The following is a 25551-nucleotide window of genomic DNA, read 5'->3' on the forward strand; positions in this document are numbered from 1 at the left end:
TTAACTGATGTGTAATAAGGAAGCCTAATCATTATAATAATTGAAAGAGAAATTATTTACAATAAAAAATGGGAATATAAGTAGGAGTAATGGGGCTGTGAAATGATGGGTAAGAAACTTGGCTGAATACCAAGAAATGATACATCTTAGGGAAATAACCTAGTTATTGAGATGGACGAAGCCCCATCAGTGTGGCTCATTTAAAGCTGCATTGGACAGAGCAGTGATGAATGCTTGTCCACAAGGAAAAACGTGCATTTTTTGAGGGGCCAAGCTGATCCTGGTCTTTTCCTCTTTCGAGGCTGTAGGACTCTGAGGCAGGATGGCACACAAGGGTGGGCTTTTCCAAACTCCCTGTGTCAAAATAAACATAAAGTGATAACAAGTATTTCTGTGTGCTATCAACAATAGGATTAAAAAATGAGTTATTCAAATGAAATTGCTTTATTTGGTTTTAGACCTTTTTTTTTTTTTTTTTTTTTTTTTTTTTTTTTTTTTTTCAATAGAAGTAATGTAAAAATGTGCTACATGGCTGGAAGGGTGTCCACATTCAAAGAGATTCTTTTCAGCTCTATATAACTCTTTAAACACAACAATCTAACAGATCACTGTCTGTTCCCAGCCTTAAATCAAATAAGGGTATTTTAGAATATAAATATATAGAGAGGTTTGAAATTATACTCTGATTTAGTTTAATATCCCAGAGTTGAAATAATTGCAGCTACACAAGGCATGGGAATATCTTTGAACCTCTTGCATCTCCAGTGAAGTTTCCAAAGCAAGAAAAGCACCCAAAATTGTATGAAGCAAGTTCCTGACCACATTTAAATGCTGTTCAGCAAAAGCAGAAGTGGAGCTGGGAAATGATGGAGAAGCAGAGCTAATCTGCTGCCTCAGACTGCCCAATTTACTGAAATCTTTCTTAGAAACAGATGTGTAGCCTTTAATGGAGTCACTGCCTTTCTTACTCACATTTCATCAACAGATTTCTTCAGCTTTGACATCATTTCAGATGCCACCTCCAGAGCATGTTGGACTGGAATTGGGATACCAGGATAGCAGGAATTCACACCTGCCAAGCCCTTGTGGACACTGTGCACCCAAAGTCATTGTCAGTGCCATCAGAGGTTGATGGTGGAATGACAAAATTGGAATGTCATCTGAATTATTTGCAGCACTGGATCAAACATGCCAGGTGCAAGTCTGAAAAACTGTCAGTGATGCCAGTTAGCTGGGATAAATAGATTCATGGATGATTAGGGGAGTTAAATGTGAAAAAGTTCTGTGCAGTTCAGTCAAACACAAAGGCACCACTTTGGCTCAGTAAGTCTTTAAGCAGCTTATTGCTGGGTAATGCAGAAGGACATTTGGGCACTACAGGAGGATGCACAGCTTTACTTTTGCATTTTTCTCACAATATTTGCCACTTATAATTTCTGGACCTGTTTGTCTGAGACATTAGAGCCATCTTTATGTGGGTTTTTGGTTGTGTTTATAATTGCCAATTCCACCTGGACATGAACCAGCTCTGGAAGTAGAAGAAGTCAAGAGCATTCTTCTGATGAGTGACTCTGCACCAGATGTTGCTAAACTCCTGGGAAGGACCAGGCTGCCCTGGTGACATAATGTGTCACTTGGGTGGCACTGGGGTGTCACTGACACAATGACACATGGTGTAAACACCTTCTCAAAGCCACAAGTGATGGTTCTATTTGAAAAACATTTTGGAACCTGACCTTTGTCTTGTAAAAATTATTCAAACTCAAACCCATTGCTTTTCAAAGATTAATCAATTTTCAGTGTTTTTTTTAAAGGGAGTACACAGCTGGAAGGAAACCACGTGTGCTGATGAACGAGTACATTCCTCACTGTAAGCAAACTTGTTCAGTGCTCTTTTTGATATTCTAATGTAAACCCAAATGCATGCAACATCCAGAAACTGATAACTGCAGTAATTGAGCCAAATTATTTCAAAGTAAAATACTCACCATCCATCAAATGTGATAATGTGTGGATCAGTGAAAGAGTAGCAGTTCCCTGTTGGGAGGTCTTGAACTGTGACCTAGTTAAAATGAAATGTGTAATGAATACAGTCTACACAGCAGTTTTTCTTCATTACTGCTCCTCACAAAACATTAGGGGCAGGATTCATGGGTTAAGTACAAGCTGCAATCTGACTTCTGAAACATGATTGCAGATGGAAGCAAAATAGTCTTTGCTTCCAAACAACAGAGTTCAATCACAGACAATAAGGGAGTTCGAAGTGTTCCTGTTCATCTCATGAAATGTCTTCCTTTATTTGGTAAAAACTGAAGTTTTTAGTAAAACTTTTTGCTGAGGAGCAGATCATTCACTGAAATTGCCAGGAGAACAGAGTGCTCATTAAATTGTACTAATTTTAATGCCTGAAGTATGGTAAAAAGATATGCCGTAATTAAGTAACATTAGCATGTTTTAGTAATAGCTGCCTGTCCCCTAATTTGACCTCAGATTTCCTGTTACAGCATCTGAATGGCTGATTTATCTATTTGATGTAGATATTGATCAGATATTGACAGGAGGCTCCAAACCACACTGTGAAACAGGAAAGGATCTACTGCAGCTACAGAGATCTCCATCAGCCCCTGATTCCTTGGCACCAGCTGGTGACAGAGGAGCTGTGGGAGCCCTGGTGCCCTGCAGGGAGCAGGGTGCCTGCAGAAGCCAAGGCAGGCTCTGGAGCCCAACACCTGAATCTCAGCCAGTGCTGGACCCACAGTGCAGGTCTGCTCAAGAGGCTGGTTTTTAATGGCTGAATGCTCTGATGAACAGTTCCCAAAAATGCAGGACTAGGCTGTGCAGTGATTTGTGATATGGAGAGCTCCCAGTCATACTGGTGGGAGTGAGGCAGTGCTATGGTTTTCCATCACCCATCCTGACAGACTGATTTATTGGCCAGGGTTGTTGATTTTTTGCTCCCTCCTTGACCTGGAGGAGTCCATAGGAGCACTTGTTAGTTCTACCAGGATCCATGGAGCAGGGAAGAAGGATGGCTGCTATATCCCTGTGCAGTCTTTCAGTGACAAAGCAGAACTTGGCTTTTGGGAACAGGGGTGAAATTAAATAAATCAATTAGAGAGTGAAGATAGAACCTCAGTTCACCTGCAGCAATACATCATCTGTATTTCAAAATGCCCTTAACCATGACACAGAAATACTTCTTAGATGCCCACCTGTGTCTGGCACACCAAACTTTAGAATGATGATCTTCAGGACTGGAAAAATGAACTCCTCTTTGAATAACTTGTTGATCTGGGGTCAGTTGTATCATTTGGATTTACTGTGTGTTATGAAATGTCTCAGAATTTTCCTATTTTCTCCACAGCCTCACACTTCCTAAGTAAAAATTTAGAACAAACAAATCTATGTGGCCCTTCCTGCTCTGCTCTTTCTTGCATGATGTCAACAGAAGACACAATTCCTGTTTGAAGGCAGGAGTAGTTTGCTGAGGAAATCCTGTTTACAGGTATCTATACATGTCAGGATGTTCTTCCCACCATTTCAGTTCAATTTTCAGATAAATCAAAAATATCTGAATAAATCAGAAGGATTAAAGATTATGTGGATTTTAATACATGGGCTTTTTCTTGCTATGTTGCAAGAACTGTGTTACATTAAAGCTTATAATTAACTACAAAGCTACAATGGAAAATTGTAGGGGAGGAAAGGGAAGATATTGTCTCTTATGTTTCCACAGATCAAATTTTAAGTGAGATTAATGGAATTTATTATTAAAATTGATTAATTAAATTTCACACTTGATGCATCTTTATATATTAATGAAAGCATTTACAATTTTAAGAAAAACTACGAGTGTGTGAGCACACTGTGCTGAATTAGCTGCAATTTCTGGTTTAAGAATCTTAAAAAGTTTAAAGGAAGCCAATTCTGGAGATGAAATGTTATATACTCGTACTAGGCATTTTACCTTCGAAGACAAAAATTCTTTGGTCCAGTTTAATCTCATTCTTTCATGACCAAATCCACAAAAATTAGGGCAGGGCATTTGTGGATTTCACTAGGGGGTTGTGTTCAGTTACTTCAGGTACACCTGCCTGGATGTGCCCCTGCTCTGAGACATTTAGCTCAGTTAAATCTGTGCCCTGGTTAATTCTCTGGGGCTGTGGGATTACAGTTCTCAAACCTCCCACCTGAGGTCCTGAAGTAACTTCCCAGACAAAGGGCTGGTCTTTACACACCACATTTCTTTGGCCAGGCTTTCTACAGAGAAAGTGTGGTTTGCTTTCCTGAACGCTTATTAATTTTATTTTGGACATTTTGTAGTGGTATAAATGCAGAGGTGGAGCAGACACGTGTGTTGACAAAGTTGTCCTGGCAATTTGTGGCACAGTCTCAAATTTGGCACAGCACTGCTGAATCCCCTTCTCCTCTCTCCTTTCTGAGGCTTTTTCCTCTGCTTTTTCAGAAAATGTTCACCAAACCCTTGGATTCCCCCTCCATCCTTCTCAAAAGGGTTGTTCCCTAACCTATGTTCTCCCCCTTTTTCAGTGGGCAGAAGCACTCCTGGTGCTTCTCTGTGTTCCAGCTCTTGGCCTTACTGATGTTCTGACTAATAATCAAACCTGCATCTGCCAAAGCACCATGTTAATTTTCTTGGTATGTAAAGTGAGTGTTTTGCTTTACTCTGCTGACAGAGGGCAGGGTTAGATCAGATTTAGGAAGAAAATTCTTTGTTTTGAGGGTGAGGATGCTCTGGCAAAGGGAGCCCAGAGAAGCTGTGGCTGGACACTTCCTGGACACTTCCCTGGATGTGTCCAAGGCCAGGCTGGATGGGGCTTGGAGCAACCTGAAATAGTGGAAGGTGTCCTTGTCCATGCCAAGGGGTGGAACTGGATGGTCTTTAAGTCCCCTTCCAACCCAAACCATTATGACAACCATCCCTAAAATTTAATTTTTTTGGGGGGGAAAAAAACACCTAAAAAATAAAGTAAAAAAATGGAAAGAAGAAAAGAGAAGAAAGCTCCCATTTATACCTGCTGAGGTGGTTCCAGAGCTGACCTCCAGCAGCTGGGTGTGCAGTCCCTCCAGAGCACACAGTCTGACAGGAGTTGTCCCCAGTGCCGCCCATTCCCGAGTTCTGTTCAGCCCACAAGGGCTTTGCATGAGGACACTTGTGACTGGATGAATCTGCACTCTTCACTGTGCTGGCTTTTTATCCCCAAAGTTTGCTAAATACTCAGTGGTCTCCATTTTCCCACAGGTGATGATATTTCTGGCATGACAATGTTACTTTATGGGCCCATGCCCAGTGAATGAAGACAAGAAGTTCTCATGACAAACAAAGAAATTGCATTTCTGGAAAACATTTTTCTATCACTGTCTGAAGTACAAGGAGATATCTAATAGAGATATTTAATTTAAAACAAAGAGGTATTTTTATGTGAAAAGGGAGGGTTCTTGAGTAAGTTTATGGATCCACAACAGCAAGGCAAATGCAGCAGGTATTTTTTGCTTGTATTTTGTATTATATTTTGTATTATATTTTGTATTTGTATTTTGTTTGTATTTTTTTGGCTTTGTTAGGTCATGGTGTTTTGCTTCCCAGTCTGTAAAACGATGATGCTTTTGTTTGTATCCTTCACAGAAGTATTGTGCTGATAAATTAACTAAAAAAATGAGGAAAAATAATAAGCAATGGAAGTACTGGCTATGTCAGCATCTGTGGTGGGTAGAGAAATGATGTGTGGTGACAAAATCAGTGTGACAGTGGCACTGCACATCATATATTTCCTAAAGAGACCTCTACACATAGCCAGAATGGCAGTGTCCACTTCTCTCAGGTCCTGACCCTTTCTGCTGAGGTCTCAGGTAAAGGTCAAACCTGAATTTTCATTTCCCTCTCCCACATTGAATTACAGTAGCATTTAGTTCTAAGCTGTCTTGTCTGCAGTACATACAGTTTGCATTTTCTTCTTAAGAAGCCATTCAAGGTTTCACAAATCTGTTGCTTGATAGAAAATGAAACTGTGGTCCTGCTGAAGCCAGTCAGAATCTAACTGCTGACTTCAGGACTTATAGTGTTTCTTGAGGAATACTTAGTTTTCTCTCCCAGACCACTAATTATCATCAGATAAGAATAAAGTTTTAGAAATGGTGGCCATAAAATTAATCTGAGATGAAAATAAATGATTTTATGATATTAAAATAAGTGATTTTTGTACCACTCTTCCATTTGTAGAATTCACTTAATAATTTATAGAGATGGCATTAAAGTATTTTAAGATGGCATTTCTAACGCAATCAAATAATCAGTGTCTTATTCCTTATGGGAAAATCTCATGAAACACAATTTAAATTAACCCTGTACAGTACTATGGGAACTGAACTAAAATCTACAGATATTAATGACATATTATCTGTCATATCAAATCCTTAAAGGCTGCCTCACCTCACATTTTATAGAAAAACCCTGGCTCATTTTCAAGGTTCTTGATCCAATTAAATTGGAGGTTTCCATGAGGAATAGTTATTGCCATTACAGCCCCATGAGCTGTGCTCACAACCCTGAACAAAAGTTTAAAATCAAAGGAAATCATCTTGTCAAAATAGTAGCGATAAACTTAACAGAAGCCAAACTCCAGCGGCTCTGCTGTGCCTTGGCATTCATTATGATATTGTTTGAACTTGGAGAGATATTTCTGTGCTTGTAATTAGCTTTCTTATCACTTATTCCCTACATAATTAGCACTACAGTGCAGTTATATGGATTCAGTCAGACAAGGAGCTTGTCAGTTAATTTATTCGGTAGAAACGAATCGCAACTAAAATGGTTTTTATTTTTAATTTCCAGCACTGTGGCCAGCACACATTTTTCAGAAGCCTGCAGTGTTCCTTCAGATAAACTAATGGGCTCTAAAGACAATAAAGGCTCAGAGCAAACGTGGTTGTGCAGACACCCAGCAGCAGATCCTCAGCCTTAAGCATATATAGATTTCCCAACAGATAACAGCCCGAGTGTCATCCGAGGAAATAGCCTCAGGATGGAGAAACAAGGGCTAGAGCTGGGCTTAGTTTAAGCTGCAGAAATGAGTTGATCGAAACCAACAGAAATTTTCCACTTCAGTGACAACTTCCTTCAAATGTGAGTTAATTGGACGAGTTGTGCCTTCCTCCTGGCACCTCTTGGCACCAACACATCAAGCCCATTGACAGCTTGAAAATAGAGCTGCTTCTGCAAGTCCTGTATCCTCTCTTTCTTCCAGCCAAGTGGGACTGGAGGGGGCCTTGCTGAGGGGTCAGTCTCAGTCTGATGTGCTGAGTTCAGCCTCCCCCAGGCTCTCAGTGCCAGGGAGATTCTGAAAGCCTTGAGAAGGAGAGTTAAACAAATGGCCTTGGCTGGGATTAGTTCCCCTCGATCCTCAGAGCAGTGTCTGACTTGCTTGGGGTCTGTGGGGACTCCCCAGCACACACCAGCCCTGACATCCCTCTCCTCTACCTCTCCACCCAAGGAAATCCTTTCCCATGAGCTCAGAGGATGTTTTCCTGATGGAGCAGCACAGACTCCAAGCCAAGAGCAATATGTGGAGCAGAGCAGCACTGAGCCATGGAGAAATGCAAAGTGCTCCACGTACCAGAGCCAGCACAGCTGCTGGAACCATAAGGTGCTGCTCAGTTTAAGTTCATTGTGTTATGATACCATTTAAATTATTTTTCTTTCTTCTGTCTAAGCACTTGGCTGATGGTGAGGAGAGCTAGGAAAGGGAATTAAAAAGAGAAAAATATCAGGAGCTATCTGAGTATTGCCAACATTTTTTAGAGCTGGCTTTTTGTGGGTAGAGAAACTGCAGCTGTAATCCTATCTCTAAACATTTCTCTTATTGAGACACTTATGGAAGAGAAAGAAGTGACTTGTTAGAAAAAGGCTTGGGTGTTTTATTTAGTGCAAATGGAAAGTAAATACCTACGTGACACCCTTAGGCAGGAAGGATATTCTATCTGATTTACCTGAAGACAACATTTACCAAATAAAAGGGTGAGAGTTTCCTCAGTGACATTGTCAATGTTTTCAAGTTAATAAAATAAAAAAAACCCTAAATGTTTAGAAAGTGAATAATACATTAGCACAAGAATGACTTTTTCCTTCTGTATTAAGTTAGACAAAAACTATAAGCCAGCGAAAGAAAGAAAAAAGGCTTCACTATGCATTTACTGAATAATAAATCTGCAGGGGAGTTTTTTATTGATAATTAATGAAATTATTCTACCTAAGAACATTCCTGCTTAAAATGGAATTTTACGCTCCTGGAATTTGAAATAAGTTCTTCTACTCTCAGTTATTCCATCCATAAATCTCAACAGACTACTGTTCAGGTTGTTGCTAGTCAGATTTATGACTTTGAGGGTTTTTTTCCCTCTAAAACCTGTCAGATATTATCAGCTGTTTTATTTTGCAGATAAAAATATAGCCTAGTTCGCTGATTTTATGGCTTCTGCCCTTTGGTATTATTTACATATTATATTTTCTATTTGAATTCATTGGAACTTAAATACTGGAAAAAGAAATCACATTGATTTGATGTCAATATGTAAAACTCTTACCCAAGTCCTCAGTACTTAGTTGCAAAGTAATTTTACAGGAATCATCCTGCCCAGGGCAGGCAATGGGAACTGTGCTCAGGACAGTCAAAACATGCTCCTTGCCATCTTCTGCAATTTCTAGTGATTCTGGTAAAAACTGGAAATAAGACAACAATTTTTAGATAATTTTGACTGGCAAGAGAGATGACAGATTAATCAGGCAATGCTGATATCTATGAAGTCTTAAGTGGTTTTAATCAATTCTTAAGATATAAAATTACTTGCAAAATAATAATAATCTCTATCATAAACTCCTTAACAATAATAAATTTTGCAATAGTGATCTTCAACTTTATAAGGTAAAATTGCTGTTAGCATGCTTTAACATTTTTGGCAATTAAGAAAATGTTTGGAGTTCCCATATACAATGTGCAATTGCTTCTCATCTCCAAATCTGAAGGCCAGATTTTATTAAGCATGAGACTAATACTGTAGAATTGATTTCAATTTTACTATCCCTGGTTTAAAAGGGCTCCTATCCCAATGCAGTGGCGTTCTACAGACAAACTGAAAGCCATTTTCTCCTAGTGAACCTCAAAGCAGAGCTGCTAGTGATGATCAGGACTTATGTTTCTTCATCACAATTTTCAAATATTCCCTAGTCAGTGACTCAGGGCGTGGGCATTACCTTAATCCCAGCATAGAAGCCTTTGCTGTCCTCAGGCAGTGACTGCTGCTCAGGAGAGCCCCTCCTAAAAGCTGTGACAGTGCAAAAGACCTGTAATAAAGAAATAAATAACATGTGCTACAGCATTCTTTGGATAACATCCATATAAATGTGCATCTTCCTGTTGCTCAGAGCTTTTAAGCTTTCATTCTACTGCTGAAATTTATTTTGGAGATTTAGGCTTTGAGAATATTTATATGTAAATTTTGAGATTTGGAAGAATTTTTGATGCACATAATAAACAAAGGAATATGGCTTTTGTCTCAGCAATTAGCAACACTTTATGCTTAGGGTGTGTTTTCTTCTGCAGTTTTAAAACACCTTTGGTGTTTAATTTTAATTCATTTTACTGAATAAGAATTACATTGTTCATAGATACTGTCAGAATTCAGACATTTGCTCTTGGGATCCCAGACTCCAGTCTGTCCAGTGGATCAAGTATCTTCTCTCTGAACCACGTTTGTAAGCATTTTATTTTAAAATTTAAATTAGTTTGACAGTCATCCAGTCTCAGAAACTGTGTCAGCAATAAGAGAAGCTCCATTTTTTCCCTTATTGTATTATAAAAAATGATGCAGATGTGCCTACAGGGTTTATATTGCAATAAAAAAAATAAAAATTCACCCAAACAAAAAACTCCCCCAAACACAATGTACCAGGACACTTATGCTGTATTCCTAGCACAGCCACACAACTTTATCTCTGCTGAGCCTGCACACCATCTGCCAACTTAATGTTTCATTGGTTTCAGAAAAACCAAATTGCAAAAATAATTTCTAGGATCATAAGATGAAAATACAGAAATTTTCCTTAAAGCAAATGACAATAGACTCTGAAACTGTAGTTCTAAATTTTTTTTTTAGTCTTCTTGGAAATGGAGTAACAGATTGTGACATATTAAATCAAATTCCAGATACTCAGATGACATATTTATAGCTGCTGACTTTTTTAAGCCTCAAGTAACCCGTGAGGAAGAACTGGACCATTCCAACTGTTTTCCATTATAACAAACCTTTGGATAGATATTCCAGCATCACTCACTGGCCATGCTGATGCTTGCAGCTCTCACCTGCTGGCTCAGGCACCACCCTCATGACCATCACCTGCAGAGCAGGTTCTACCCCAGGATATTCCCAGATCCTTGTGTTTATATAGGCATGGGCTGCATAACAACCTGCAATGCTTCTTTTAGCATCCTAAAAATCCCTCCTTGTTTCCTCCAAACTGAAGAATCTTCTTTCCTAGCTCATTGGTGCACAGCAGAAATTCCCCACCAGCAATTCAGGGTCGTTTGTAGGGCTGTGGGGAAAAACAAGTGTTTTCTGTGCTCTTCAAGTGGATTATTTCCACTTCAGCTCAGTCCCAGGCTTATGTGCCTTTTGGGATATTTTTACCTTCACAATTTTTCTCACTCTCTTTCAGACAGCTCCAGACAGTTTGGCCCAGTGAAAATGGTGTCATTTATTACATTAACAAGATGGAAGCCTGGAGGTCATACTGGGTGTACTGGGGGGAAAACAGACACAGATCTCACCTCACAAAGACACTTTACAGTTAAAATTCCTCAGATATTTCATAGTTATCCAGTTTGCCTCTGAAAGAGAGCAAGTTGCTGTCTCCTCAAGGTAATAAGCCCCTGCTATCATTAGATATTTATTATCTCCAATCCTTCCCTAAAGGCTCGTGTTCAGCTTACAGACTTTTCAAAACAGTTCTTCTGCTGGGAAGGCAGAAAGTGAGTGTTGATCATGCTCCTGCAGCTTCTCCTGCTGCTGCCACAGGGAGAGTCTGCAAAGTCAGGATCTGACAAGGTGGTGACAGCAGAGAAAGAGTTCAGATAATGCATATTCCCCCTCCCAAAAAATAAACAGCACTGACCCCCTTGCAGAGCTCATTGAGCAGGTCACATGCATTGCAAATGATGTATTTGCACTCACTGGGATGTTTGTATTTCTGATTTCAGAGCTTTTAACCAAAAATGTTCAGGCTGAGATTCTCTCTGAGCAGCACGAGGAGGGAGCTGCAGCAGGGACAGGCACAGGGATGCTCAGCACTGACAGAGGCATGGCCTGGTGATCTTCCCAAAGTGGTGTTCTGGCAAATATCAGAACCCAGACTCGTTGTATTTCCTCTCATATATGTTTTAGAGGTATATTTTATTGATAAAGCACCAAACACTCTAATAAAACTTAAGTCCCTAATGAGGCACTGAGATATCTCTGAGCTATCAATCCAACCCAGCTCAATCTTCATTGCTTTTGGAGGTCAGCACAAACTTTAAAAATTAAAAATGTATGGACAGCTATCACAATTTACAATTTATTTCTGTCTTTTATATAATTCCTTCCCTTGTATTTCCTCTTCCTTGTTGGGCACACATCTCACAATCAGCAGATATGTTCATCAGCTACTGAGCTACAGGTTGACAGTTTGTCACATAATTATGATAGTCATTCCAATGAGGAGGGTTTTTTGCCTTCAGCTAAATACTAACTCTTTTTTCTGCACTTCAGTAATCAACTTTTTCTTTTTCTCTTTCCCCCCTACACCCATCTCAGGGTGCAGCCTGTTTAAAGCACAGAGATAAAAGCACCACTGACAGCAGTATGCTGATGGCCGTGACAAGTTAGGAAGTATTTTTCCACAAGCTCATTGGATTTGTTAAAAAAAAATAAAAAAGTCATATTCTATTTTTTCATCATCTCTTTTAAAAGGACAGGTGTCCTTGGACAGGATGACTGGATTTCTTCTTAACATGGGGTGCTTCCTTTTTCCTGTGTGCTAACAAAACTTCCCACAGGGCAGAAAACTTCTAGGCACAAAACCTTTATCAAAAAGGCTCTTTTTAACTAAGTGTCTCCCATTGTGTATATTGGATCAGATTTTTCCCCTTCTATGGACTCAACAGAGTTGTACCCATTTTGACATGAACCCCATGAGCAACTTTTTCAGCTAAAAGCAGAAGTTAGTCATTAATTTGGGGAGGGTCAGTTAATTCTATAAAAAATTTAGGAGAATATTTTAATTCTAGGACTTGTCACCATCTCCAGAAAATTTCTCCCTAATAATTTGCATATTAAAATGTGGGTATTTTCTCCTACAGCTTTCAGAATTCAAGTTTGGCCAAATCATTTGTTTATACTTATTTTGACAATAGCAATGTCTTCAATTTTACTTTTTTCCCTGACTAACTCTGAATGAAGTTGGGGAGTTCAAGCTGGGGCATGGATGGGGATGTTTGCCAGCAGATCCAGCTTTGCCCTGTCTCCTCTCCACCAGCTTCTCCCTGTGCTCATGGAAGGGTTCAGCTCACAAAGGCAGCTGTGAGAAGCTTTATTTCCAACACAAGGAGCCATTTAGGGCTGCCTGCTGATGGGAAATCCTTCAGCAGGGAAATCTGGGCACTGCTGGAAGGTGCAGGTGCTTAGTCTGAGCCTGGTTCTGAACTCTGGGTTGGACCCACCTCCAGCAGGTGTCAGAGGGCAGGCTGGGGCTGCAGTCACAGGTAACACTGCTGGCTGGAAGGAGGGCTGGCAGGGAAAGGTGTCTCCTGGTGGCTGTCAGGGCACTGGAGCTGCCATTGCCTTCTCCATTAAACACTAATGGGCTGGGGTTAGAAACCTGCAGTCACCACTGTGCTGGGAGCTGGGAGGGAGTGTGGGAGGGAGCTGTGGTTTACAGCCTTGATGAAAAGAGCAAAGGATGAGCAGAACTGAGGGATGACATTTCTAGGGAAGCTGGAAGAAAAGAAAAATCGCTCTCATTAGCTCGAGAAAATGATCTGGCTGCAGGTATTTGCAGAAAGGGGTAGGAACAAAGTCCCTGGGAAGGCTTTCCAGAAGGGTTAGCAGGAAGGGGAAAGCAGGGAGAATCTGTCTTTGATTTAATTAATGAACTAGACCTTCCAGCTTTGAACACAAATCGCTCCCAGCGAGGGGTGTTGGCTGTGGGCAGGAGGGAGCAGGTGCAGCTGTGTGACCTGGCACTGCAGGTAGCCCAGCTCTGCTCACTTTGCTCCTGGCTGTGCAGGAAGAAGGCAGCTCTTCCCAGTTGTCAAATGGTCAGGCAGGGTGAGGAAGCTGACTCCAGGTCATTATTCTGCTAAGCAAGGAAATTTTCCCAGGGTAATAGTAAGGTTTTTTATCATCTGCAGTTTTGCTCATCAACTCCCTGACCCTTTCTGCTTTAAAAACTCTGCTCAAGGTCACCTAGAGTTCTGTTTCTGCAGGGATGCTTCTCATTTTCTACCTGAAGGTCGAGGAAGAAATTGTAAACTCAGCTGTGACCTACACAGGGGCAAGTCTTCCTATTCCTGTCGCTGATTTTGAAATCCAGTGGCTGGGAGGGGATTGATTAGAACTTCAGTAGGGGAAATGCCACATTGTCAGTGTGGAGTCCAGACCTGGTGCAGACCTGTGAGCTGGGAAGTGACAGAGTCTGAGTCAGTGAGAGCAGAGCCAAGGGCATGAAGTGACCCCAAAGGGGAGATGCTGAGAGTCAGTGCTGACTGGGGGTCAGTAAGATGAGACCTTGTTATTTCTGGGAGAGGAGAAAGGGCAAATCCTCAAGCCAGCCTTCTAGGTACTTCAGTATTTCCATAGGTATAGACAATATATTTAATATTTATGAGCCCATATGCCCAGAATTTTCTAAGTGCAGTAAATGTTGTGGTTCCATCATCTGGTAGGAGCTTCTTCTCTCCCCTGGGCTGAACTGGGACATCTCTTAGAAATGGTGGTAATAAGATAAAAATCCTATTTCCTTGAGAGATGAAGTGTAAGTGCTCTGCAAGATTTGCCTTTCTTCAGCACCAAGAACCACAGGACTGTAATATTTCTTGCCTCATCACTGAAGGTGTTTAAGGCCAACTTGGATGGGCTTTGGAGCAACCTGGTCTAGCAGAAGGTGTCCCTACTCATGGAAGGGGTTGGAATTGGATGATCTTTAGGGTCTCTTCCAACCCAAACCACTCTATGAAATTTCACATTTTTTTCCCTGGTGAGAGAAAAATAGTCATTTTATATATTGAGGGATCATTTGCTATCTTTTTGTCTGGGGCATAATCTCCTTCTGTTGCAGAGTTCCACGCTAAGCAGCCACTTCTATCACTGAGCTCAGAAAGGCTGGTTTTGCTTAAAAATTCTTATTTCACAACGAGCACCATGGTTTATGTAGGGTGACAATTGCTCCTCGCCGTGTGAACTTTTGGATTGCTGTGCTGAGCAAAATCTGCACAGTTTTCTTTTAAACACCTTTCTTTCTTAGCATAACTCATTACTCACAGTGTGCTGCTATAATTTATAGATGGCTGTGCCTCGAGGAATGAAATGACCTCTGTCACTATCACATAAATAAGGCTTAGGAATGCCAGGATTTTCATATCAGATGGAGTAGGCTTCTTTCAGAGCTTATAGAGAAATAGTGGCGTGTTATAGATTTATTTAAGACTGCAATAGTTTCATGAACATTATGCTGCCAGCATTACTGTCTGAAATAACAAAATTGGAGCCCAAAGATGGGAGGAAGATAGGACACATGATGGCTATTAAAAAATAACTGGCTATTTTGTCAGTACAAGTTCAGGAATGTTGGCTGGTAAATCTCAACTCTTCTCTAAGGTTTGACTGTGTATTAAAATATATCAATAGCTATTCCATTATGTGCCTGACCTATAACCTGGAGACTTTTTTACAGACAAAGAATAGCATTGACATCAACCACCCAAAAAGTGATGTAAAAAAAAAAAAAGTCTTGCTTGGTTGTAGTTTTTTGTCAAGAAAGGAGCAGAGAAGATGCTGATTTCAGGCCATGAATGTGTGGAACCAAGTGCAGGTTATTGTGCAGCTAGACATAATGAGTTTAAAAGGTTCAAAAAAGGCAAGTAGTTTTCAAAATGCTTCAAATTCTCTGTCCTGGGGATGAATTCTGTCTTGAATGCCCCTTGTGCACCCTGGCAGTTCACAGCCATGGGGATGCTGCCACTGGGCTCTGCATGGACAAGGGGAAAAGTACTGGAAAGTGCTCCTGATTTATTGTCTCCTCTCTCATATAGTTTTATCCATGGGAATCTCACCTCCCTTTAACGCTGCCTGAGAGAATATTCTTCCACTTGGATCTTTCCTGGGCAGGTGAGTGTTACCCATTGCCTCTGTGTGGTGGAGTTTGGTGCCCAGGGTTTGATTCCCCTTTTAGTGGCATCATCTTTCCTCTAGGGGAGCCCTGAAAATGCTAAATATCTTCAGATTTACACCACTGGAAGTGAGAGTTTTCTCCTATTTGACTCCTGTTGGACACTCAGACTGGAATGGCAAAGACAGTGAAATTTTAAAATCTGCATTTTGTGAAACTGAATTCTCAGTTGCAGCTGAAGCTTCATTGCTTGGCTTTCACCTGTGATGATTTATGGATAATTATAATTAGTGAAATAGGCCATGAAGACCTTTAAAGAAGCCTAACAAGGAAGAGAATGCTTTAGTCTCACTAAACCCACTAAATTAAACAAGTGGTTTCAGCAGAGGAAGGGCTTACTGGAAACTTAATACAATAAAAATAGTCTTATAAAGATTTGGCAATTCTACTTGTTAACAGAAGAATATTTTCTCTGAATCCCTCAGGATTGTTAAAACAGGATTTGAAGTGACAGCATATGAAATTATTTTGATGAGGATATCTCTCCATAGCACAAACTTGTCTTAAACTGGCAGAATTATCTGCCTCATGTTATGTATGACATGTGAGGGCACCATCAGCCAGATTCTGAACTGGGCTAAAGAAATTGTTTTCTCAGTCAGCCCTTCTCAGGCCACACATGGAATACTGTGTTCAGTTTGGGTCACCACTACACAAAAACATGTGGACAGGCTGGAGAGGATCCACCAAGATGAGCCAAGGCCTGGGAAGCTGCCATGTGATGAAAGGCTGAGAGAACTGGGCTCATTCAGCTTTGATAAAAGAAGGCTTAGGGGAAACCTCATTACCATGTTCTAGTTTTTATTGAGTGGATACAAAGAAGATGCAGGGTCGCTTTTTATGAGCAGTAACATGGAAAAGATGAGGGAAAATTCAGATTCAACACAAAAATATTTTTTTCACGATGGGAACAGTTGTCCATTGGAATAATCTCAGCAGGGGTGGATTTCCCAACATCAGCCACTTCAGGTCCAGCAGGAAAGGGTGCTGGGCTGTCTCATCTACACTATGCTTCTGCCAATAAAAATTAGAGCAGATGAACCTTGAACCCTCTGTTTGGGCTGCTGTTCTATGATTCCATGATCTCAAAGCAGAGCTGCAAAATGCCAAGACTATTTTCAGCCTACTTTTAACACCAGGCTGTTATCCCTATTTATTCTTTGTTTGCTGTAGCATCACTAATGTCCTTCTGCCTATAAAAGTTATGAACCTAATTTAAATTTAAAAGTCTTGTTTCTGTACCATAAAAGGCCATGAATTCATACACAAGTCAATTTTTTTCACATCTGTATTGGTTTCTGTTTTGCTGTTGTTGTTGAGAGCAGATCATTGTTGCTGTGTAAGCCATCAAATACACTTCTTAAAGATTGTTTTGTAATGAACTCTATCTTTCAGTATGCTATTGAACCAGGAATTTTGAATCAGAGAGGCAGAACAATGTGAAAAAAAAAAAAAATGAAATGAATCTCCCTCTATTTTAAAATGTATCTTTTTTTTTTTTTTTCTTTGAAAAGATGTTATTGTGTCTCTGGTCCAGAGATATAAAAATTACTGAGTGCATGCAGCTGAGCCTGTCTCTGCTGCAAAATCTCACTGCTGCAAGACACAAAAAGTACTAAGCAAAAATTGGCTCAGGCACATGTACCCACCACTTATAAAAACCCCACAGCATTCAAGGTGCAATGTAACTGCAAATATTCAATTTGCCTTTAGAATGTGGTAAAATGCCTTCCAAGAACTCACTGCAATTCAAAGAAATGTTACAGGTCCTGAACCAGGTTAACATTATTAGATAATCTTGTTGTGACACAGTTTCAGGTCTTTTTTGGGGCAGTAGCTCTAAAGGAGCTCCTAAGGAGTAATAATAAAAACACAACTAATGAAAGCACAACAAAGGTTCAGAAGAAGGTTTGACCCCTCTGGGGATGTGGCATTACCGTGTTGCCCAGGGTCAGGTTGGCTCCGTCCATCTCCAGGTGGGAAAACAGCTCTGGGGTTGTGTCCTGGTGGATCTGCTGCCTCTGCCCAGGGCTGGGGAGGTGAGAGCAGAGCCCCTCAAGAGCCCTGGGGGCTGCAGCTGCACTCGAGGTGCACCAGCTCAGCAGAGACCACCGGGGCAGAGCCAGGCTGGGGAGCTTCTCTGCTAGAGGGAAACACAGCAGGCATGCAGCACAAAATGCTATTTTGGTCTTACAGTTGTCCCCCTAACAAGAAGGTGTCAATGTGTTTAAACATGGGACATGCACTATGTTTTATGTTCCTGTGACTTAATTAGCGACCGTGCAAGCAAGAAGGTGTGATTAATATGAAATGCAAAAAATGCCAATTGTGCACTGACTACCTATTGCTGTTATACCACCTGACCTGCTGGTTTTGAATGTGATTTTTTAAAATTATTTTGCAGTGAGACAAGCATTATTGAAATGAAGCACTCAGACTAATAGAAATTAATTAGTCTGGCAAAGGCCATCAGGTTTGCATATACCTGGAGCACAGCCTTTTGACCCAACTTTTGGATAAGCATAGAAGAGATAGGAGAAATCATCATGTTGCAGAGGCAAACTGGCTCTCAGAAAGCAGCCAGCCCCTACTGCCTTGCTGTGAAGATCCTTCCCAGGCTGCTTTAGGATGTATCTAGGCTAGGTCTGCTCAATATAGTCTCCCTCTGCCCAGAATAATGCCATTGCCCTAAAAATACACCTTGCTTTCTGTAGTTTTCAACAAGTAATGAAGTCTGAAACCTTTCTTCCTGTTAAACTCACCTAGAAAGTAGAAACAAAGAGAGGTTTAATAGTGTAAGGGGATGTTTTTCATCTCTAGAGACCCAGACTCAAACAAAACATGAAGCTGGCTCAGATGCTTTGAAAGGATAAATTAAGTAACTTCTTTTGAGGAGTGTAGAAAATATAATATGTGGGAACCCAAGAGAATAAAATATGAAGCTGTTCCTGCAGAACACAGAACCAATGTGTTAGCATCTGTCCAGGGCAAACAGCAAGAGGTAAGAAAAAGAAACAAGTTACTTAAAAGATGAATAAAGGCCAGTTGTTAATACCCTTTTCTATTTTGTTTCTTAGAGAAGCTGCCTCAAACCATGGCTCACATCATGACTGTGTGTAGGAAATTATCCCAGAAGGACAGAGTGAGGTGATCAGCTCATGGGAGGATGTGAGTGGAATTGCAAGCATGAACACAGCTTTTCCCAGGTGTGTCCTCTCTGCCAAGTTTTGGAGTTTTAAATTCATTTTGTTTTGCAGCTCAGAAGTGCTGACTGGTGTCCTGCTCCTGAACCCCAGCAGAAGGGGCTGGGGAATTGACCCTGACACAAATCCATGCCAGCTGAGCCTCCTGTGGTGCAATATTTACAGCTGAATTTAAGCCAGTGACATAAAAACTCCCAGTAAAAAAAAAAACTCCAGCTTTGGGTATTTTCCATCCAATGCATGAGACTGCAAAAACATCCTAAAGGCAAGAAATTAAAGGCTCTGAAGGACTGGACCTCACTGAAAATGAGATTGGGATAGATGGGAAGGGATAAGCTTTCTTTTATTAGAAATGCAGGCAGCTTTACATCACTGATCAGGTATGAATCATCAAATAGACCAAAGTTATTCACACAAAATGTATTGGCAAAAAAATTCTTTGAACAAGAGGAGTGGAAATCTTATAGTTTATAAAAAAGCCAAGCTTAAACTGAAAAATGACTCTATTCAGTTAAAAAGTAATTTCTGACTTAGAATCGGTTTCATTTATTTTAATGGATTTTTTTATTTCAAATAGTGAATTAATCTCATGTTCTTTGAGCCTTTCTTCCTTCCTCCTCTTCCAGCAGGAATATTAAAATATTGATAATGATAAGAAAATAGTTATCTTTCTCTTTAAAATGTATTTAAGCTTGGATTTTGCCCGATTGAAAAGCTGATAACCCTAGTTTCTCAGTGTCATGTTTCTGTCCAAAATCACTGAAAGGAAAGTATTGAGGTAACTTTTTCATTTTGAGAAAGAAGCATGTTTTCTGATGAAATCTACATGCACCTGGCCATGCTCCAAAGTTCAGGAGGTTTAACTGAATGAGCAATTGCTTTTTGCTTTCCCTTTGTTTCCTAGCTACCAAACAGGGGTTACATCTCTTGTAGTAGGCTGAAAATTATTTCTGACGAGAAGAATTATATAAATGTCATGAAAAAGATGTTATCAATTTAGTTTGGGTTCTTTTTTTTCCTCTCAGAGTTTCAGAATTACCTTTTTTGAGGGGGGATACTGGATTATTAAAGATAAGGGCCTTAGAGACAGTATCCTGGATACAGCTGAGCCGCCTCTGCTCGCTCGCTCTGCAACTGCAAGCCAAAGTGGAGCCAAAGACAGTGGGAAAGGTCACATGTGAGCTGTAACCCAGCAAAAAACACTTCAGTAATACACACCAGATTACATTTTGCACTGGTAATAGGAGCTATTCTTCAGGAACACCTCGGACTGCCACTGATTTATTTCCTACGCGCTCTGCGCCTTAGCGGGAGTGACGCTCGACTCGCAAGGTCACCGAGATGAACACTGCAACACCAGGGCCTTTGAACAGCCAGCCTGAGAGGCACAAGCAATCTTATTGATAAATCCTTTGCTGGTCCTCACCTTCTGCACAGCAGCCCATGCACGCTGGGGTGGGCTGCAGGAGGTAGATGAAGAAGGCGCCGCAGTCGCTGACGGGGATCCGGAACAGGCAGCAGTGCCTGGCTGCCCCCAGCACCTGCCAGCTGGCACAGCCCGTCAGCCTCTTGCTGTCCCCAGGAGCTGGCAGGGATTCTGACCACAGGGACAGCCACACTGGAGCTTGTGTCCTGCATTTGTTCATCTGAGAGTGCACACAAAAGGAGCTGCTTACAACGAGTGTGGTGAGACCCCGTGGAGATCAATGAAACCCTGAGCGTGGTGAACCTGGAGGGTCAGTGCAAAAGATGTGTGGGTGGGGATGAAAATGTCTTGCTTGGTTTTGAGAGGTGGTTTTACTCAGATGAAACACTTAAAGAGCACAATAACAAGATTCCAAAGGATTTTCCTCTGGTTTTGGTTGGTTTGTATGGAGAAGATGAAAGCAGGCTCAGTCACCTGCCTCCCAAACAGCTGCTCCTGACAGCTCCTGCCCTTCCTGCAAACACCAGACATGTTTGTGGGGCCTGCACCCCTCCCTTATCCCTGAAAACAGACACATATGAAGAATGGACAAAACATATGTGCAGGATATGCATGACTTAACTTCTTAAATTTAAAAAAAAAAAAAATTTGCTTTCAGGCTTTTATGTATTAACAAATTCCCTGAATGCCCTGAACACAGAAAATCCCAAAGCAGAAGGAATTTGTACTAAATGGTTTAAACGACAGGATGTTGAGTCATGGCCAGGAGAGACTGATTTCCATTTCCCAACTTAGGGATGTGTGTTCAGGAATCTCAGATCTGAGCTGCCCTCTGTACCTGTCAGGCTCTCTCCCCTGACTAAAGGAACATGTTCTCTAAAGCTGTCTTTAATTTAAGCACCTCAGTGAGGAGATTAGGTGTAATCAGGGCCTTATTAAATATACAAAGCCAATTACAATGGTGACTCATTTTTCTGCACCATTACCGAGCATTTGCCTATATGAAAAGAGAGATATTTGAGCTAAAGTTTGGAAATTATTACCAAATACTGACAATAATTTGCTCTCAGATATCAGTCACATTCAGCAGAGCATGACTGCTCCTGTCCCTTTGCATTTCTTCAGTCAGTGACATTGAACCATCTCTACTAGTCCAGCCTGGGGAATGTGATTCCTCCCAGTGTGAATGTCTGACTATAAATCACATTGGGAGAAAAGAAAAAAAAAAAACCAATAAACCAAAACCCACCATTTGTCCCCATTGGCCCAGGTTTGCTGCTTCACTTTCAAGATTGAAAGTTATTTTTGACAGCAGGGGAAGGAGTGAAAGTCAAAGGATGAATTTATTGAGTCATGCACCAGTGCCCTGCTGCAGTTTGAGTTGTACCTGGGAGCTATTCAAGCCAAAAAACAGGGGCAGGGGACAAGGGGTGCACACCCAGGAAAACAAGGATAGTTGAAAAAAAATGAACAGTGTGACATGACACAGTGATTTCCATTTGAAGATAGTTATTGTCAGGCTTCTGCAAACAAGGATTCCAGAGAGACACCACTGAAATTGTCCAAGGCTGTTGGTTTTTTAACCCTGAAAAATGGCAGCAGCTGAGCAGGGAGGCTGACCCTGCCTTCCCTGTTTGGTGTCCTGATCTTGCAGGTGACACAGGAGCTCACACAGTGCAGCAGCTCCCTGGGGAGGAGCAGCCTCCAGCATTGTGAGGAGGCCAACATAAAAAATCTTCTAGGTAGAATTTTAAACCAATCCCTTCCCTTCCTTTAAAAATCATGTTTTGTGCAACTTATAAGAAGTTTTTCTGTTTGTTTATTTAGAGCTTTATGGGACAGGGGTGTTTTCTGTGCTGGGAAAAAACACAGATGATGAGAATTTGTTGTATCCTGGTGAACTTCTGACCTAGAGTGTGAGATGTGGTGTGAAGAAGGGTGTTTCCTAAGCATGTTTATGAGCATACACTTGTAATGACCTGGGAGAGTGGAAAAAACAACATCCAGAGAAGTAGAATAGGAGAAGAGAGAAGGATGGAAACTGGAGCTCAGTGGTCTCTGCTTCAAACTCATCTGGATGTGACACCTGCAACCTGAATTTCCTCCTACACAAGGAAACTGCAAACTTCAGTGCCTCTGCATGTGTGAGTAAAGACTGGTGGACTGGAACATTCTTTTTGAAATTACCCTAAAATGCAGGTATTAGTTGAGTTCACCTTGCAGGTGTTTGGAACCACACAAGCTGAGAAGAATTAGTTATGGGGAGCAGAGCAGCAGGGATGAGTGAGCACTGGATTTCAATGGATGTGTGCAAAGACAGAGTCTTGTGGGAAATGGTTTGGTGAGGAGACACAGCAGAACCTTCCCATCCCAAATGAAAAAATACTCTCACAATTATCTGCAAAAGAACTTTTGTTGATTAAAATGAGCTACAGCATCCATGTGATGCCTTTACCAGGGTAACTGCTGCCAACTGGTCAGTGCTGCTCTACTGGGAGTGAGGCAGAGAGTGCCTCAGTTTCTCTTGTTGCTTGACCTTGGGCAAATAACAAATCACTAACTCTCTGTGTACCTCACTTTCTTATCTCTCAGCCAGAGCTGGAGGTGGCTGAGATGGTAATAGCACTTTGGTGCCTTGCAGCAGTGATGGGAAAATAATTCATTAATGAGACACCCATCTCTCTGCTGTGCTGGGGGCCATGAAGATAAACAGATGTGAATGCATTCTGGCTGTGAAAAAAGACAGAAGGTGATCCATGCATAAAAGTGGGGCTGGATCTCTTGTTTGCTCATGGAGGAAAAGCTGAAATGAAGGAATAAGAGGATGGTGATTTCCCCCCTCTTTTTATCCCCACCAGAAGTCCATGAGCCATTTCAGTGCTGGAGAAAGTGTGGATTAGCATCACTGACATCACCCTGCAGCTTTTTGATAAACCCCACAGGGATCTCCTGCACTTGCCCTGGCCAATCTTGCACTGAAACCACTTGGGCGAGACAGTTTGTTGTGTAATGTGCACAAATTACAAGCAATGACCAACCCTTACAAAGATTAAAAAAATCAGACAGTGAGTCAGCAAGTCACTGTAATAAACTGTATACAGGATTACAGGCTGGCCAAGGAAGGATTTTGGTATAAAGCAAGTATTTCTGTTTTCCTGGCAGCTCTATGACACATGTGAGTTTATTTTCTGTTATGAGCTGCATGTGTCCTTTTGAGTGAGGCAAGTAGCCACACATTAGCCAAAAGGATTTGCTGCATGAGGCCTCTGTGAATTACAAGACAGACCTGGGAAGGCAAGGAAAAATGTCTATTAATGTGTTCAATCAGCAGTAGAGGTAAGAACAGAAAAAAAATGTCAACAAACAAGCAAAAAAAAAAAAAAAAAAAAAAAAGCAAAGAAATTTAGAAAGACAATCTAGGAGAAGAGGCTTCAAAAAGCCAAAATTTTCAAATCCCCACTGTGGCATAATTTGCATTGAATTTAGTAGCCATCATTTGGGAGAGCAAGCAGCAAATTGAATGCAGGGGTAGGAAATGACAGAGCATTTGCTGCAATGCCTGCAGTCACTGCTGCTCTGAGGATGTTGGAGATGTGAGAGTCTCACCCCACTCAACATTTGCAAAAGGAAGGAGGAATTGCACAGCTGCCTCTATGGGACAGCAAACTCCACAAGTTTGGGCAAACAGTGACACAGGAGAACTTCTTAACACCAAAGGGACAATTCAGGCTGTTGACAGCCTTTGTTAGTATCTTTCCATACTTTATCCAATAGTAATTAAGTGGTGTTTTTAGTCTTCAAAGCACTTTACAAACCCTACCCAATTAATCTTTGCAACACCTCTATGTGGCAGGTAAGCATTCATTAAGTATTTTTAATTCCTAATTAGGCACCAGATAATAATTTAAATAATCCAATTTAGAAAACCTAAAAAAATTAAAAAAATTGTTTTCCCCCTTTGCCAAAACAAGGGAACAAGCCATTATTGTTTAATCCAATGATGTTTCTTTCCATTTGCTTGGGGTTTGGGGTATCAACCAGTTTGATTGATTGAACACTGTGGTTCTTCATAACTGCACAAAGAATTCAAGCTTGATTGCTTTGTCACTTGGGTATTGCTGAAATTATGCTGTAAAAATAAGTAGCACCATATGTGAGGAAGGCATTGTTTTAGTTGGATGGAGATGGAAAGCTTTTTGGTGTGCTGCTGGTTGGCACTTAAAGCATTGTGATTTTGCATTTGTTATCTACTCAAAACTTTACTTTAGCTCTTTTAAAAATTATTATTTCTTTGTAGTCAGTTAAAGTAAATAAGTTTGGGTTTGTTTTTTTTTTTATTTTTAAAATTTCAGTCTTGGTCCAAACTCCACAGAAATGACTTTACATCAGGAATATCTGTAGCAGCAATTAAACTGGTGCCTGTCTTGTTTTTCTTTTAAGCTCATGCCTCTGAACAATAAAGGCTGTAATTGTAATTTCTACAGAAGGGCTTTTGAGTGTCTGAAAAACAAACAAGAAAAACAAAGGCTCCTCATACCTACTATTATGATTTGGAATATGATATATGTTCAAGAAAGAATTACAGATGAAATAACACCTTGAAAGTGTCACTTGCTTTTAAATTCATAGAACAATTGAAAATCAAAGTGGGGCTGGATTCAGAGCAAAATAATAATTGAAACAAAATAATAAAGGAATGGCATGCAGCTGAGGGACTGTGTTTTGATTGTGAGTATGAAGTGTTCTATAAGAGGTTAAAGAGGAGGGAATAAAATTAATATGGAAAAATAAATCTTCTCTAGGGACTGACACATTAAGCACCACGAGCAGGTTAGATTTGACACACTTTAACATGACCTTGTTTTATACACCAAAGATTACCATTTATACCTGTGCTTGATCCTGGTATATATGTAAAAAAGTAAACCTATATAGTAAAAAATGAAACTATTGAGAGAATAACAACCCTTACTGCATAACTCGTCTTTCATTTACACATGCACATTTACAGTTGCACATGAATTTAGAGCATACTCAGGTTTGGAGAAGGTTTTGCTCATTTACAGGATGAAATTTCTGAAGAAATGTATTGGGAGTTATCTTGATACCCCATCACAGGCAGGTATTACTGGGCATTTCCCAAACAGAGTCTCACAGCCATAAGGAGCCTGTAGAAAAGCTTGCTACAGAATTGTGTGTGCCAAAAAAATTCAGTTATGGGGTTGGCTCATGGGAGAGAAATTAATTTAAATCACAGAATCACAGAATCTGTGGAGCTGAAAGGGACCCACAAGGACCAAGAGACACAGCAAGTGCCTGAGAGCATTGTTCAAACACTTTTGAGCTCTGTCAGGATCTGTGGATCACTTTCCTGGAGTGATTGGAGCTGTGCCCACTTCCCTGGAGCCTTTTCAGTGCCCAGCCACCCC

The 25551-nt window shown here is 40.8% G+C and overlaps 1 protein-coding gene across 1 annotated transcript in view; it reads right to left on the reverse strand.

The window, feature by feature from the left end:
• LOC306804534 (von Willebrand factor D and EGF domain-containing protein-like) overlaps positions 1 to 25551 on the reverse strand; it is a gene marked incomplete at both ends in the record, with an annotated part of 194408 nt that overhangs the window by 85253 nt on the left and 83604 nt on the right. The window contains 5 exon segments of the mRNA XM_079311273.1: positions 1989 to 2062; positions 7732 to 7751; positions 8599 to 8734; positions 9266 to 9355; positions 20238 to 20342. Of these exon segments, the coding sequence (XP_079167399.1) occupies positions 1989 to 2062; positions 7732 to 7751; positions 8599 to 8734; positions 9266 to 9355; positions 20238 to 20342 (425 nt within the window).

This window comes from Erithacus rubecula, assembly GCF_903797595.1.
Source record: "Erithacus rubecula genome assembly, chromosome: 8".
Classification (NCBI taxonomy): Eukaryota; Metazoa; Chordata; class Aves; order Passeriformes; family Muscicapidae; genus Erithacus; species Erithacus rubecula.